The following is a 16,603-nucleotide window of genomic DNA, read 5'->3' as shown; positions in this document are numbered from 1 at the left end:
AGTATTCGAGCTCGTTGGTCTTAAAAACTGCTATCGAAGTAAATTAAAGTGCTTCGGGCTTGGGCACTTAAAAACCAATCGATATTTAACCCTCACCTATTGAGGCATTTCTTTTCAGCGTCTTGCATGTAGCGGAGGGGCGTAGAAACCCTCAGCCATTCGGCCCTTGATAAAAAGAGCCAGAGCTTCGCTGAAAATTAAAAAAGAGCGAGCTGCTCGTGACGAGAGAAATCCGATGATTTGAGAGTCCTGGTCATCGCTGACGAGAAAAAGCCAATGATTTTTATGTCCTGGTCAATGCTGAGATCCTAGGTCACTGGTTGACCTCCCAGATCAGGTTAATAACCCAAAAGCACGGAAAATTGGGTCCTGCTAGAATTTCTACAAGTGAAGTTTGCTGGGACTTGGCTTGCTTCTGACTCCGAATTTGCACTTGCTTTGATCAAAGATGATGTATCAAAGCATTTGGGGTAGGACGGGTCACGCCAGATCACCCATTAGTCGTTCTGCCGGCTATCCATAGAATGTTAACCAGCACTTACAGCCTTGTAACATATTGCATAGGCACTATAACTGATACCTAAGTATGCCTAGTTTTCAAATGCTAAAATGGGTGCTAAATTTCAAACCAACACTTCCTAAAAACCACAGTAAAAAGGTGTGAATTTAAGGAAGTTAATCGAGATCATTTCAAGTAAATGACCTACACCTGAGTTTCACGTGACCTTGGCACCCACAACAACCAATGAGACAAACATTAGATGGTATATTTCACATGCTGTCACGTTGCTAATCAAGAAACGACTATGGAAACGCACAGAAGATGTGCGCTGACTTTCAATTGCTATTCTGGCCTGACACGATCTTGAGAAAAATAATCACAGGTTAAAGGTGATTTGGTTCAGGGATTTAAAATTCTCAGACAAGATGCAAAATTGATAAGGGCTATTTAATTTTCCGGGAAGTTGTAAATTTGATTAACTCCAGGGCACCAAAGAATCGTCACAATCCTTCGCTTTGCCGCGATTTATTGGTGAAAAACAGGGGGCGCGGTCTACTTGCCTCTACTTATATGTGTGGTGAGGGCTAATATTCATTTTATCTGTGTTGATGAATGTGGAACAATTTCTATATGAACTGAGATTAGTCCATACGAGTATGTTTTTCTCACGGACAATGACAATATAAAAACAATACGAATAAAATCAAACGTTTCGGACAACAACGTGCCTTCGTCAGTGGATAAAAAGAAGTGTATAGGTTTAACCCTCGCATGTGTGCGGCGTTTGCCAGCTTCTAATGTGTAGGGGGGGGTCGGTTGGACCCCCCTCCTTGCCGTTTGGCCCCTGATCGAGCTAGAGCTTCGCGGAAAAAACGAGCGTGTTGCCCGTGACGAGAGGAAGCCGATGATACCCAATTTTAAGGTCCTAGGTCATTGGTTGACCTTCCAGGTCAGGTCAATGACCCAAAGTCGGGAAAATCGGGACCTGTTAGAAAGTCGTAAAGTGTGGCCGCTAAGGGGTTTTTCGGGGTGCTGATCACGAATATCGTGTTAGTTTTGATCACAGATGATGTCTTGAAGCATTTAGACCAGGTCGGGTCAGGTCAGGTCAGGTCAACCAGTAGGCGTCGTGACGGGTATTCGTAGTACGTGTCAACCGCCTCTGACAGCTTCGTAACATGTTACGAAGTCACCAAAACTACTTCGTAAATGTTCAAATGGTTGCTAAATTCGAATTCAGCTCCAAAAACTAGCCTAGAAACATGTAAAACTCGAAAAAGTGACCCGAGGTCACCCGAGGTCACCAAAGGTCAATGACCTGACCTGACCTTCAGGTGACCTTGACACAGACGGGAGTAACATCAAATCACATGTTTGAACGTTTGAAACCACGAAAAGCTTGCAAACAAGCGGCTAGTGCGAGCCGACATACGGGAAATCGCGATTCCGGCCAAACATGGTCTCGGAAAAGAGGTCACAGGTCAAAGGTCATTTGGGTCAGGGTCATGAAATTTTCAGGGTAGGTGTAAAATTGATCAATGCGAGGGTACTGAAAGTTTCGTCGCAATCGGCCGCTTTTTACGCGAGTTATTCGCGAAAAACCATGGGGGGGGGTCCATCCGACCCCCCCTACACATGCGAGGGTTAACATCGATGAGAACTAAATGCGGCACCGTCTCGGTCTGGCCAGCCGGGTTGCCGATAAAATACACAAATGTTTATAAGCTTCCATGATTATAAGCTTCCATTATAAGCTTTAAAAACTGCTGAAAATATATCTTTTAAAAAATAAAGATAACTACTTCATCGATTTTATCGAAAGAAAACATGTATGCCTAATTACTTATTTCTTGCTACTGACGGAGGCACTTTTTTGTACGAAACGTCTGGTTTTATTCGTATTGTTATTGTATTGTCATTCCCTGTGAGAAAAAAAAGATAACTCTTCAGTTAGTAACCATAACAGCGAAACGGCTTATTGTAACACAATTCACTGTGTATACGAAACCTGTACTAAGTCCCTAAAGGCTAAAAATAATTATATTTACAACTTTTAAACAGATACAGCTTATACAGCTTGGGCATACAATTTTTTTCTGCATTAAGATAATATTAATTTAGCTCCGCAGAATATGGTAAATTAGTGCCATGCTGAAGTTCGCTTTCGGAGCGTCTCCTCCAGGCATTCCACAGCTCTCGTGCCATTTTGGATCACGGAACATGGCTGGGCGCAGGACAGGTCGTCTGCGAGCTTGGAAGGACCACGTGACCACCTCCTCCACTCCCCCTCACTCCCGTCCCCTTCCCCAGCAGGGCGTCCGATCTAACCGCGCCCCAGGCAGTCGGCTCGGTCCGACCCTCCCCATGGTCGAGCCACGGCCCGGTGCCGCCTGGGTTTGTGCCGGGTGCAAAACTGGAGCAGTAACTAGCGCCGGAACTAGTAGTCAGCACGACCATCGTCAGATGGCAGGAGTAAATGGAATAAGCGGTTCCAGGTTTCAGAAGGAATGGGGCAGGAAAAAGCGCTGAAAACAATGTTTTGCTGATATAGTCATAAAAAAGTTCACTGGATTAGGAGAGCAGCACATCAGTTTAAAGCCCTTCAGATGGTGGTTTTAATAAGCACACAATCATTTCCCAATTCGCCTCCAACGGTGTCACAGGCAAAGAATACGCTGAAATACTAGTGTGTACAGAAGCAACTGCGGGTCCCTGTACCTACAATGAGCCTAAAAACGCCCTTGCTAACATAAAGGCAAATGTCCATAAGAAGGGCACCAGCGGAGTGCTTTGGAGTATAGTACAACTACCTATCGATTGCCTGTTAGCATTTCTATGCTACGAGTGGGTACTGTGCCACTATGGCAGCATGCACCATGCAGGTCAGTGGGACAGGGCACCATATCTACAGTACACTCTACCGTAACGTAGGTACTCGGATTTACCAGCCGGTGTTTGAATCTCGCGATGAATCTTTTTCGTAAAAAAGTATATGATAAAACTAGCAGAAAACTAAAGGAATATTTTGAACGACTGACGGCATACTCGTAGACTTAGCCATTAGTAAAGTAATCTTGGACTTACCGATAGGCAAAAGGACACGCAGGCGGCGTGACTAAAACTGTGCCACAAGTAAAGTTTAAAAGAAATGAACATTATCTATTTTACATATTGAGTTAAACGATGAAAAGGAAAACATGCAATGTTACGGCAAATGAGGCATACTTTATCAAGTAATGCGTATTTAAATAGTAAATAGCAGACATGTGTTTAAATAATAATAAATATAGGCAATAGGCATAGACTACTAACAAATAAGCAGGTAGTCTGTACCTACCGTTTGTACTATAGGTAGAAGATAATCTCACAATTTCCTTACGGAATCCTAAGGCATCCAAATCCAATTATTCAGAGTTATTTATTTTACACTTTAAAGAGTTATAAGGTGATAAGGAAAAACTGCAATGTTACAGCAAATGATGCATTGTTCTATCAAAGAAACAGGTGCTACAATTTGGAATTGCTTTGTTTCAGCGATCAACTGTGATAACAGATTCGCCGTTGTGTGGCACAGGTGGGCATAAAATTATCTAGGATACATACATATATGCTAGTAATACTGTGCATTTGTGCTAGCTGTGCGCTGTGCTAATCATTGTGCTCGAAACAGGAGTTCGTAATGTCAAAAACAACAAAAAGGACTTACGTTTTTCGACCATAATTCAAAATTAGAAGTTAGAACGCTGGAGCGCAAATAATGGTACAATTTGAAACTTACAACTTTGGCATAGCGAAGCACATTACCAAACGAATTTATGAGTGACCAAACTTTTGCTGTTTCTGTTGAAATTCAAGATATAGGCCTCCAGAGTTAGAGGCTTTTTTGGACGCACCCGGCATATTTTTACCTAGGTATATTTCACTACGTTTTCGTCCCTCTCTCACTAGCTTTGATTATATTTATATCAAAGTAGGTGAGTAGGCTTAGAAAACAACTTGTGGATGAAACCAACGGGCTTTTAATACAAATAAGGAGGGCTTGACAATATTTTATGATGATGGTCCCGGAGCATTGTACACACATCAAAGGACGTGTGTCCAATCTGATTCAGCCATTATTTCGATATTACTCCAACTTCAACAAAAAGCGTGTGCAGATTGTGCGACACATTGGCAAACAGTGAGGACGCTGTGGACGGCTGTTACCGTTGGCGTGGTTTGCGGACTATGTGCGTGGCGCCTCCCAGTGACCAGTGTAGGTACGAGCTGTATGTACGGACGGTCTGCGGTACCGTTCTGGTCAGTGTGCGGTACCTGTGCGACGGGACGTGCCGCTGTGCACGGACCTCTTACCGTTCTGGGCCACCGCCGCCCGGGCCGGCCAGCCGGACTGAAACACTGGCCAGTCAGTCACTGCTCGTCACTGGGGCTGACTGCCACTCGACTCACCTGCTGCTGCTCGCGCTCCTCCCTCCCCCCTCCCTCTGTGCCCCGAACAAACACAGCGGCGCATGCGACACTGACACACCAATGCAGGGGTGGGGGACGGCTCAAATGCAGGATGCCGGCGTTACTCAGGAAGAGGTGTACTGGTTAGAAAAGAATGCCGTTGTCGAAAGTTGTTTTGACGTGAATCAGTCTTTAGCGAGCTTTACTGACCAGCAAAAGGTGTAGTAATTTTGAAGCAGCTGTATTTTAGGCTACAAACCAAATGTTAAATTTGCAGCCATGTTGGCACATATGCTATCTAAGCTTGCAACCAAGTAACACTCGCACATTATAATTCAGCTTGAGAATCCTTTCAATCAAAAATTAGACGGCAATCGAATTTTAGATCATCAAACGAAGACAGGTTTGTCGGGATACAATCACTAGCAATCATTCCTCGCTATGTTGTCAATAAACCTTTGGTCGGGATGGTTAACCCTATTAGTGGCAGGGGGGGGGTTGTTTTCATCCACCCCTCAGGTTTTTCGGGAATATCTCCGAAACCGCTGAAGCTACGATGCTGAAATTTTTCCGACTTTTCCTAAAACTAAATTGGGCACATTCCCTGAAAATTTCAAGTTCATAACTTTACCAGGGGCGGCTCCAGAGCACTGGGAATTCGGGGGTCCTATTCGTGAAGCCAGTCATTTGGGCGAAGATCACGATGCTGATGTATTATAACTGTATGCACCAGTTTTACGAACAGTGAATGAAAGGTATCATGTGATAACATATACAAAGTTATTGTGCATCCTCTTTTGACACGTTTTTGCTATAATAGGCGGATCCAGGCGTCCAAAAAGGGGGGGTTATGTTTTACCTCCCAACATAGGTGCCCTGACACCGCCTATGCATGACCAATACAATTGTAGTCCTTCTCTCATAAGAAAATTGTAACATAACAAGACCATTACCACCCTTTTTAGAAACAGTACCAACAAAAACCTTATTTACTATACTTTTTGCGTACCCCCAATCTCAATGATCTGTATCCGCCTATGATTTTTGAAAATGCATATTTTTAGGATCCATGTGAATTCCTGGTTCATTCTCTATCGATCGGCAAAGGTTGCGTTAAGATTGGTTCAGAAACCTGGCTGTGATAAACAGTCTAAAATGTATCTGCAATTTGCCCGTTTTTACCCCCCTCTACCCCCCTATTGACATTCTTTAATTTTTATTTTTTAGAAATGTAGATCACGTTGAGCGAAATCAAATGCCATTTGAATTTTGAAAATCGGCCCGTTAGATCTCGAGATATCAAGGGGGGTCGAAAACAGCCCCCCCCCCTGCCACTAATAGGGGTAGCCAGGAGTCTGCCACTAATAGGGTTAAATGGGCGGCCACGGACCCAGGTGCGCGCCACGAAAGTACGGACTCACTGCACCGACAGCCGCCTCGCGCGCGCCCTGGTCGCCGGTGTCAATTCAGACCAGTAATTGCAACTCAAAAGGGGCGGCGCCACAGCCCTCCCGACTTCAGTATAATTATCTGTCGCCAGGGGTTGTAGTGGGCTTGACAGAGCGATTGGGGTCGGGCAGTCTGCTTCATCTCAGTTCAAGCTTGCCGTCAGCAAGGTAGAAAATGCGTATCTTTTCTACCCAATGTGACTGCATAAATACCTACTGGAAAGTGCGCCGTGACTTTGCAGCAAAAGGTACCCTGAACACTTAAAGGATACAACTAAGACAACGCGGCACCCTACACTTGCTGAATGACGAACAGCTGACCGCAACGCTTGAATTGCAGATGCACGTCCCAGTGGCCAGCTAGGAAACTTATAAAAAATTATCTAGCATAAAACATACAAGATCTTTCACGATTTGTTATGAAAAATAAATATATTTTCGATGGAACGTTTGCAGTTCTGTTCAAAGCTGACTCACATTTTTCCACAGCTGCATAAAACTGAGCTCCAAAACACTAAGAACGTTTTATTTTCAGTATGCTTTTCAAATAATTACAACGTGAAAAAATAACAATGCAGGGAAAACCAGGCCATTTAGCAATTTTAAATTAGATGTAGAAGTTAAAGTATTTAGTTATGGATCATGATCAAGCAGGCTCGTCGTTTTAGAAAGCAGCTAGGACTCTACTGAGGAATGTATGTAGGAGTTAGTCAAGCCAGGGGTTCGGCGAGCCGATCGGACATCGCACTCATCCTGTGGGACCTCAGAAACAGTGACACCAGACTGTTTTATGCAGCTTTTTCGTAAATGTCACCAACAAACAGCGCTGCTGGGTGCTCAGTTGTGACCAGAGCGGCGCGTGTGACCGACTGAGATGGTCGTGGCATTGTTTTGGTTCTGGCGGCGAGTCCCACAGGTGAGGATCGGTCTGACGGCCGCAGCCCGGGCGGCCACTACGGACAGGTGCGGGTGCCGGGCGCCCCCGTGCCGAGAGCACATACCTGCCACCGGCGGGCCGACCATACTGGCCGTGCCGCGGAACAGGATCAGAAGACCGAACGCGTTCGACAACTTGTCGATGCCGAGCAAGTCAACCAGCACCATGCATGTCAACGATATGTAGCCGGCTGAAACAGAGGTCTGTCAGAGTCCATACCGCGGCCGCCGCCGCCGCCGCGCCGCCCGCCAGAAGTTGTGCTGACTGACTGGTAACGGTGGCAAGCGGGCTGTGCGCGGGCGAGGGGCGAGGGGCGATGGGCGGGGTGTCGTCACCTGCCAGTGGCGTCCCCACCACTGCCGACAGGCCGCGGCTGACGCACACCAGGCCGAACGAATTCACCAGCTTGTTGAGGCCCAGCAGGTCGACCAGAATCACACACGTCAGCGAGATGAACGAGGCTGCAACAGCGCGCGCATACCCCCGGCTCGGCACTGGGTGTGACAGGGGCGGCGCGACATATAGTGCCGCGCGCGGTCCGTACACGCACTACTGAGTGCCGACACAGACACTGTGGCGACGGAAAACGGTACATGTTCATGCAGAGCAGTGGACGGCTTAACAAAACAAAAAGAAACTGCTTTGTTGCAATTAAATTCTGCCAGTAGCAGCTATACGACTATATAAACAGAACAGCAAAAAGTAGTTTAGAGGTTGATGCAAAGCGGTCTTAGGAATGTCATTGATATACAAATAAGCATCCAAGAATATAGGGTGACATAATTAACTGTAACTGAACATTAACGGAGCATTGACTAGGCATAGTCACATTAACGTCAAATGGAAACATTCCATGCATATTGTAGCCCTGGGGGCAAAATGGGGAGTGTCAAAAGAAAAAAACGAATAAATGCTCATGTCCAGGGCGAATCAATTGAGCGGCATGTCAATAAATTCCTGAATAATATTCGATTAGGGCAATATGATTGGGTGCAATGAATGCTAAAACACGTACAGAAAAGCAGAAAAAAATATAATTCGGGCATTGCCAACTGTGACTTGCAGCATCACTATGAACGTTTTCTAGATGTCAGAGGAAGACAGAACTGACGTGACGTTTCAGAAAAACGTGCATTAACAGCTATTTGCAAATAATAATAGCCTTAGTAATGAGTTGCACAGGGCATTACATGCCTTATGAAACCATTGATTTAGGCAGTTCTAAGTTGTCGGCCCGTATTAAGAACGATGCAAACTCAAATCATGGCGAACTGGTAACGGAATGGGTTCACCTCAGAGGGACGCCCTGCGGCGGGCAGCGTCCCCCGGCGACCCCAGCCGTGCGGCACTCACCGACAAAGAAGCCGAAGGCCACGCACACGGCCACAAACGAAGCGTAGCTGCTGCAGAACGGGATCAGGAAGACGCACACGCCGCTCAGCAGGATGCACAGGTTGTTGACGAACAGCGCGTCCACGCGCGGGAAGTCGGTGATGAAGCCGGAGAGCACGCGGCCCAGCGTGTTCGTGATACCGATCACCGAGAGCAGAAAGGCCGCCTTGTCCGGCTCCACGCCCTGGAGGACAGCGGACACAGTCAGTGAACGCCGCCCTGGACGGCGAACCGAGGTGGAATGCTGGGACAGGCTGGCCGGTCGAACGCTCAGCACTCAATAGTTACCTGGCTGAACGTTCATCATTCAATAGTTACCCGGTCGAACGTTAAACACTTAATAGTTACCCGGCTGAACGCTTAGCACTCGATACACAGTTACCCAGGTGAACGTTCAGCGCCCAGTAGTTACCCGGTCGAACGTTCAGCATTCACTAGTTACCCGGTTGAACGTGCATCACTCAGTAGTTACCCGGTCGAACGTTCAGCACCCAGTAGTTATCTCCCGGTTGAACGTTCAGCGCTCAGTAGTTACCCGGTCGAACGTTCAGCGCTCAGTAGTTACCCGGTTGACGGCGGTGTCGACGATGTAGACGAAGGGCACGTAGAAGCCCAGCATGCCGAACACGTTGCTGGCGCAGATGAGCATGAAGAGCGGGTTGCGCAGGATCTCCATGTCGACCATTTCGGCCAGTACGCCGCAGCCCGCCGGCAGCACGCACGCCCACGTGTCTGAAACACACAGACACACACACAAACGGGGAAATTACCGGCGCAAAAGGGGCGCTGACACAAGGAACCAGCAAGTACAAGCAAGTGGAACAAGCAAGTGCATTTACTGATATACATATGTACTCTCTGTAGTTTTTACTGATCTTTTGTTTATCAACCTATAGCTATATCATACCGCACACGTGTGCTCGTGGTTGGCCTGCATTAGCTCACTGGGGTCGTGCTGGTCCTCTGCGTAGCCCTCGTGCGGCAACGAGAGCACCGAGGCGCGGTAGGAGGCCAGGCTGCGCTGGCTCTGGTACTGCGCCAGGTGCGCGATGCTGCCGCTGTAGAAGATGTCGCGCCGGCTCATCGGGCGCAGCATCTCGCCGGGACGCGGCAGCGAGGTGCGCGAGCCGCTGGCCATGCTGACGCTGGTGTTGCTGCACAGCCAGAGGTCCTCCTGGCTGGTGGGACCCGTGCCGCGCCGGTTGTGGAACGACAGCCGGCGCAGGTCCGGGTTCAGGCTGTTGCCGGACGAGCTGAGTCGCAGGCCGGCGGCGCGCACGCCCGAGCCGCGCCGCTTGTGGTCGAACGCCGGCGTGGACACGTTTTTGGGCATGATGGCACCGTTCTGCGGCGGCGTCGCCTGTTGCTCGCCCTTGGGCACGCTGCCACGCCGCTTGGTGGCCCGCGCGCGGATCTCCTTCTTGCTGTTGCGCCGGCCCACCTCGCTGCGCTCCTCGCTGGGCAGCTCGGGCACCACGTCGTTCTTCTCCTCGTCACTGGCCTTCTCGGAGTCGTTGTCGCCCTCCCCTCCCTTCTTCGAGACTGAGCTGCCGGACGCCTTCGCCGGGTCATCGCTGTCTTTCTTCAGCTCTCCATTTCCGGTTTCACGTTCCTCTTCTTCCGTTTGGGGCTGTTCGCTCCCACCGTTTGCGCCCTCCTTCTTGGCGTCGCCGTTGCTGATTTCGTTCTGTGTGGTCAGCGTGGCGGCCTGGCCGGAGGCCGGGGAGGGCGGCGCCCGCTCGCTGGCGGCCACCGACCGGGCGTCCTCCGGGGAGCTAGAGCCGCCTGTGCGCGCCGCCTCCGTGATGGTGGGCAGCGCGCCCGACGGCGAGCCGTACTCGTTAAGCGCCAGCGACGAGTGCACGCCCGGGTCGGCGTTCAGCTTCCACTTGGGCCGGCGCTCCACCGAGCCGTCCGGCAGCTGCACGAAGAAGTAGTTGTCGGAGACGATGGAGCCGCGCTTCAGCTGCCGCTGCTTGTCCTCGGCCATCTTCTGTAGCAGCGGCTTCTGCTTGTCGCTGGGCTTCTTGTAGACCAGCGGTCGCATCAGCGCCCCGCACACCTGCGGGGCACACCAGACGGTCACAGATCTGGGCGCTTCAGTACAGAATGCAGATGCCTGTCCGGTGAGCTAATCGGGAAAAGGCGCACCTAATATAGAGTGTGGTTATAGGGGAGCCTGGGGTAAGTTGTCCCAGATAACTGATTTTGCTAAATAACTTGTGTCCTATGCATCGCCTGAATAGCCTGAAAGAGCGAATTTGTACTCAGTGCATTTTTTTGACATTTTACTTTAAATTCCATCGATCAAATGCATGCACTTGTGACTGGGTTCCAAGCTAGAAAGTGATTCCGAAAATATTTTGATTAGCAAAATGATCACTAGGTACACATTATAATTATGATGCACCGTATTCTAGTGAAAGAAACTGTTTATAGTGTGAGCAACTAACAAAATATGCTAAGCATTTATGATATCTACTTCTCAATGAACTACCCACTGAACTAGACAAAGCATGGGGATCACGGGACCTCGAGTCACGTTCAGCTGTGAGGTCCAGTACCAGCAGGCGAGTACCGAGCGCAGTTCGCGGCCCGTCCGGCGCCGTTCACTCACCACGGCGTTGAGGATGATGCCGGCCAGGATCATGTTGCCGCCCTTCCAGCCGTACTCGCGCAGCAGGAAAGCGGCGAACGGCGCGAACACGAACGTGCCGAAGCCGGAGCCGCACACGGCGATACCGGTGGCCAGCGCGCGCCGCGCCTCAAAGTAGTAGTTGACCGCCACGATGGCCGGCAGGTAAATCAGGCCGAAACCCAGCCCTGGAACGGACAGCCGACCGTCAGACAGCGCCAGTCCGGGCGAAATTCAGTCGGTGAAACACCGGAGATCACTTCGTCCGTCCGCTGCAGGAGCTGTAAATGGAGCTGAAATAATATTTTTACATTTTTTTAATTCCACTGAAAGCTGGAATGAATTTTCTTCACAGGTATCCCGAATAACTTTAATAGCGATGTGGACAGTTAAACTGACAAATAGACACTTGTTTAGTAGAACGAGAGCCGAACGTTCTTTCCGTGGCCGGTCAGGCGGGCCGAGAGCGCCGGGTCTGCGAGTCGATAAGGGTCATTTCACGCTTCTGTGTGGCTGACTTTGGTCCATGGTGACACTGAGCTGTGTGATTACGCCTTATTGTCGGCTGTGGGAGACGCATATTAATGTTTGGAAATATTGCTTCGCTAAATTTTGCTATTTTGGCGTTCAGCTTTCACTGGAACTCAAAAAATACATGTTTATATTTTCAAGAATGTCCGGGACAGTCCGTTGAATAAAAGATTATAAAGTTTTTACAAAAACGTAATTTTCAAAAAGGCCATCGATCGATTTTAATAAAAACTACATTTTTGGATTCAGCTCACCGTCAGCTTTCGAATGGTATATATCGTTTCTTTTGAGCCTGAGATGACCTTCCGACGAACCGTGGGTATTGGACGGCATCGGTCCGAAATACATAGGCTGCCACGTCTGGCCCGCATTGGCGGTCAATAAGACATTCATTTCATACTGAATAACATACTTATCGGTGATTTGGCTCAGGATTTAGATTGGATGTCTATTGTCTCGCCCATTAGTTTGTTGTTGTTTCTAAAATCGGTGAAGGTGTGACTGGGCCCGAACAGGACTGATTTATGCCACCAGCCGTCACGGTATCACCAGTGTCTCGGCGTGTTAATGTCAGCTGCAGGACTGGCCGCCAGAACTCATCAAAGGCTGCCAGCCAGCTGACGGCACTGACAGTGACGATCGATTCTGGCCGGCCGCTCCAGAACCGAGAGCACAGGTACTGCGGCACAGTCTGCTTTCAGGCGTCCTTTACTGCTGACACCTAGCGGCGAAGACGGAAACTATGGAGTCCCGGCCCTGCCGCCGGGCGCCGGCAGCCTCTCCGCCCGTGAGCCACTGCGGCTCCCGTCGGGACGGTGCGGCCCCCACTACCACCACTGTTACAGGCTACAGCAGTCAGTAACCGACCCCCCATCCCCACCATGCTGGGGGACGACAAAGGTGACTAACTGCCCAGTACCAGCCTCGTGACCGCACCGACCCGAGCCACTCGGCTCTACCGCATAGACCAGTGCCGCTCCCCGCCAGCCGACCAATACCTACCTATTGTATTGTATTGTATTGAACAATCATGAGCGATCCACATTCTGAAAGTGCGTGACGATTACTGCTCAGAATCCGTATCCGCAGTTACTATACTAATCTAAACATTCGCAGCATTCACACATTCACTCACGTCAAAGCACGGACAGACACACTTTCGTAGTACCACAGGTACAACTCACCCACCCACCAGCCCGTTGGTCAGCGACGATCAGTTGATGCCCCGTCCACTATCGCGGCTTTAACAGATCGGGCAAAGGGGGCGGGAGACAGCTGCGACAGCTGAGTTGGGAGACTGTTGAGTAGAGCTGCGGCTCGATAGCCGAACCGCCGCCTACCCGTTTCCAGCCGTGGTCGCGGAAGGTGAAAGAGGTGGTCTTGCCTGGAGTGTCTCTCCCGGACAGCGCTGTTTGTGACGAACATGGTTGCCAATTCCTCGGGTTCGCCGCGCTGAATGGCTTTGTGGGCGATAACAAGGGTTTGGTAATCAGCCATATGACGCGGGGACAACCACCCGAGCTTTTTTCGCAGGTCAGAGACATGGGCAAATTTACGGCGACCGAAAATGACTCTAGCAGTGAAGTTCAAAATTTTTTTGGAGACCTACCTTTGGTCACTTACTTAGGTACCCGACGCTCGATAAACGATCAACGTTCAGTGTTGAATAGTGAGCACGAAACTACTCATGAAATGCACCGTAAAGGCATTTTTTTAAGTTTGGTACCATGTTATGCGATGCTACTTATCCTGGATTTTCTAAAATCGTTAAATCGGTGTTATTTCCATATAGTCATTGTAGGTATTTTTCATGGAATTTCATATCAAAACAACCTTAGCAAGAGAGCCTCAGAGACTGGAATGTTTCCAGAGCAGCATGGCATCTCCCCAGCTAACAGGAAACGTTACTACAACGTTGTCACAACGTCGTGTTTCGGTAAGTTGCGAAATTACGTTTTAATTACGTTGTAGCAACGTTCTGAACGTTGTGAAGCCATGGTTTGGTCGGAAAGTCGTGGTAAAACGTCGTGACAACGTTTTATTGGTACGTTGCAGCAACCGCGCACTTGCAGCATTATATTTTGATAATGCATGGTGACATATATGGCCATATAATGCATTTCCTTTGACTTTCAATGCGCATATTCAGTTTTCATCGTTAAATTTGACATATTTTAACACTTGGACTGTTCACGTTGTCAGTTGGTGGTCGCCAACACGTTGTTAAAACGGTTTTTCACAACCTTGACATTATAGGTACTGAATAATTAGCGGTGTTTTTACAAGTAAATTCTGATACCTTTCTCTCTCTATCTCTCTCTCTAATATATATATATATATATATATATATATATATATATATATATATATATATATATATATATATATATATATATATATATATATATATAAAACATGTGTAAATTGCAAAGCGTCATTGGCATGTTTTGCAACATCACAGGCGGAGCTAGAGGCTTGCAACTATCCCTATGTAAACGCGGCTGTTATCCGCGGCTGCCAGCAAGCCACGCGGGCCGCCACTCAGGCGAACGGTGGCTCGCGCCCTGACCTCGCCTGAGGGGCCGTGACGTCAGTGTCACCGGCCGGCGTTCAGAGCCAGCCGGCCGAGCCGCAGTCAACGCGGCGCGAGCGAGCAGTGAGGGCCGGCGGCGGGCGCGGCTGAGATAGCTGGAAGATGAAAGATAGCGCCAGTTGTTTGCGTTTGATGCGATTGTTGTTTTGACTGGTAAGTCAAAGTACCATTTACGAGTAGCATTTGCAAGATTGTGCCTTGTAATATCGTGCGGTCTAGGCTATAGTTCATTGTAGCTCTAGCCTCTAAGGTGTTGACATGTTTCAGTTTGATCTAGCCTGTCGCACTGTTACGGAAAGTGGTGCAGGTATTTTTGTGATTTTTTCATGAATTGAATGTCTGATTTTCCCTCATGTCTTCCCGCAGACGTCCTGCAACTCGTCAGCGCGCCTTGCGGCAGGCCTACTGTCGGCAATGCGGTAGCGAAGTGGCTGTCCGGAAGCTGCGACCGGAACGGGGGGTGCGCAGACCGTCTAGTCAGGCACTGCCAGCTGCCTATAGGGACATCGAGGCCGCAAATGAGCCGGTGCCTAACGGTCCGCCGAGTGATCCTCCCAGCGAGGGTTAGTAAAGAAGTGAACTTCCACCAGTTCTGGCGTGCTAGCGGCTAGCGTCAGAGCCGGTAGAACCCAATTCCGTCCCACGCCCCCATGGGGGCGCCCCTGGGCCCCATGCCCCATCACCGATGCCGCCGCCGTCGTTTTGTTTGTTTGTTGTAAATTGACCTGTATGATGTATTGAAATATACACTTCTTACATGCCTTTTTTACAAGTCTAGAGAACGGGAAGAGAGCGTCGGAAACACATTCTGAGTATGTTGCGAACACGTTGAGAGGGCGTTGCGAAAATGTTTAGGACGTTTACTCAGGGTCGCAGGGACGACAATGCGAAGTAGCGACAACGTGGTGCGCACGTGATAAAAACGTCGCAGAGACGTTGCCAAAGCGTTCTATACTCCTTGTAGTCACGTTGCGGAAACGTGGTGGCAACGTTCCAGAAACACTGTTGGTACGTTACAGAAAACATTTCATAACGTTGGCGGGACGTTGTAAGAACAGTTTTGGGACGTCACGGCCACGTTACAGAAACGTTGTGATGACATTCAAATGCATGGTCGGATGACGTTGTCACGCCGTAGTCTGGAGTCTACAAAATTACGTTGTCACAACGATAAATCGGGACGTTGTGGTAACCATTTGACAACGTTTAAACGACGTTGTAACAACGGCAAATTGTTAGCTGGGTCAGCACATCCAGCACGGCGCGGCTGCTGCGCGAACACGTCGCCTGCCTTCCCGGGAGGGCTGACATTGGACCAACCCAGCCGGGCCGTCCGACTCGGCGCGGCAGGGCGCAGAGATGAGGGGGATGGACGGCAGCACGTGCCCGCCGCCGGCCGGCCGGCAGGTGCCCCCGGGCGCGCGGCGCGGCGCAGCTCGGGGCGGCTGGCGCGGCGCCCGCACTGCGCCGGTTATTGGCCACCACAGGCGAGTCGGGGTGACGCCGCCGTGAGGTCATCGGTGACGTCACAGAGGCGTCCGCCGGCGGCGGGCCGACTGGGGGCCGGCAGTCCTGTCGGCCCGTCCGCGGCCGGCCTCAATACTCTCCGCCGATGAACGGGATTCCTCCGTCAACGACAAATGACTTCCAACGACGCTTCATCTTAGCAAGACAACAATTTGCCCCTGAATAACTCGTGAGAACTTCCTTCTTTTAGTTTTGTAGTGTAGCCACCGCGCATCCTGTCAAATGTGCTTATGTGAATAGCAGCACATTTGACGGCAGACTTGAGTTACACCCGGGCGATCTTATTCCATTAGTCGCTCAGCGGTCGTGAGCGACTGTTCTGGTGATCCATGCAGTTGTTGAGTGGATATAAGCTATCAGCAGCTGGTGGGAGGTCATGCAGCTGGTGGCTAGTAAACCAGGCAGCGCACCCTCGGAGCGGAGGCGTCACTGAAGGTTCCCTGGAGACTGGGATATGCAGAGAGTGAGACAGGGTAGAGAGATGGAGGCGGCGCGTCCAAATCGATAACGAGCTCGGTGCTCTGCCCCGCTGCCTGCCGCGCTGTCTGGCGCTGTCTGGACGCTGTCTGACCGCTGTCTGTCTCCGTCT

The 16,603-nt window shown here is 49.8% G+C and overlaps 1 protein-coding gene across 5 annotated transcripts in view; it reads right to left on the bottom strand.

The window, feature by feature from the left end:
• The window catches only part of LOC122365772, a 75,078-nt gene that overhangs the window by 8,588 nt on the left and 49,887 nt on the right, over window positions 1-16,603 (bottom strand). For 3 of the 5 annotated variants that reach the window (XM_043337298.1, XM_043337294.1, XM_043337299.1), the window contains exons 5-10: window positions 11,346-11,551; window positions 9,674-10,790; window positions 9,294-9,460; window positions 8,690-8,912; window positions 7,672-7,797; window positions 7,401-7,526 (exon numbers count right to left, since the gene is read on the bottom strand). In XM_043337298.1, the coding sequence (XP_043193233.1) occupies window positions 7,401-7,526; window positions 7,672-7,797; window positions 8,690-8,912; window positions 9,294-9,460; window positions 9,674-10,790; window positions 11,346-11,551 (1,965 nt within the window). The remainder of the gene's footprint in view (window positions 1-7,400; window positions 7,527-7,671; window positions 7,798-8,689; window positions 8,913-9,293; window positions 9,461-9,673; window positions 10,791-11,345; window positions 11,552-16,603) is intronic. The other 2 variants (XM_043337296.1, XM_043337295.1) reach the window with 2 other exon arrangements.

Source organism: Amphibalanus amphitrite, unplaced genomic scaffold (assembly GCF_019059575.1).
Source record: "Amphibalanus amphitrite isolate SeventyFive unplaced genomic scaffold, NRLGWU_Aamphi_draft 000762F_arrow, whole genome shotgun sequence".
NCBI lineage: Eukaryota > Metazoa > Arthropoda > Thecostraca > Balanomorpha > Balanidae > Amphibalanus > Amphibalanus amphitrite.
This window is presented reverse-complemented; position numbering and strand designations above follow the sequence as displayed.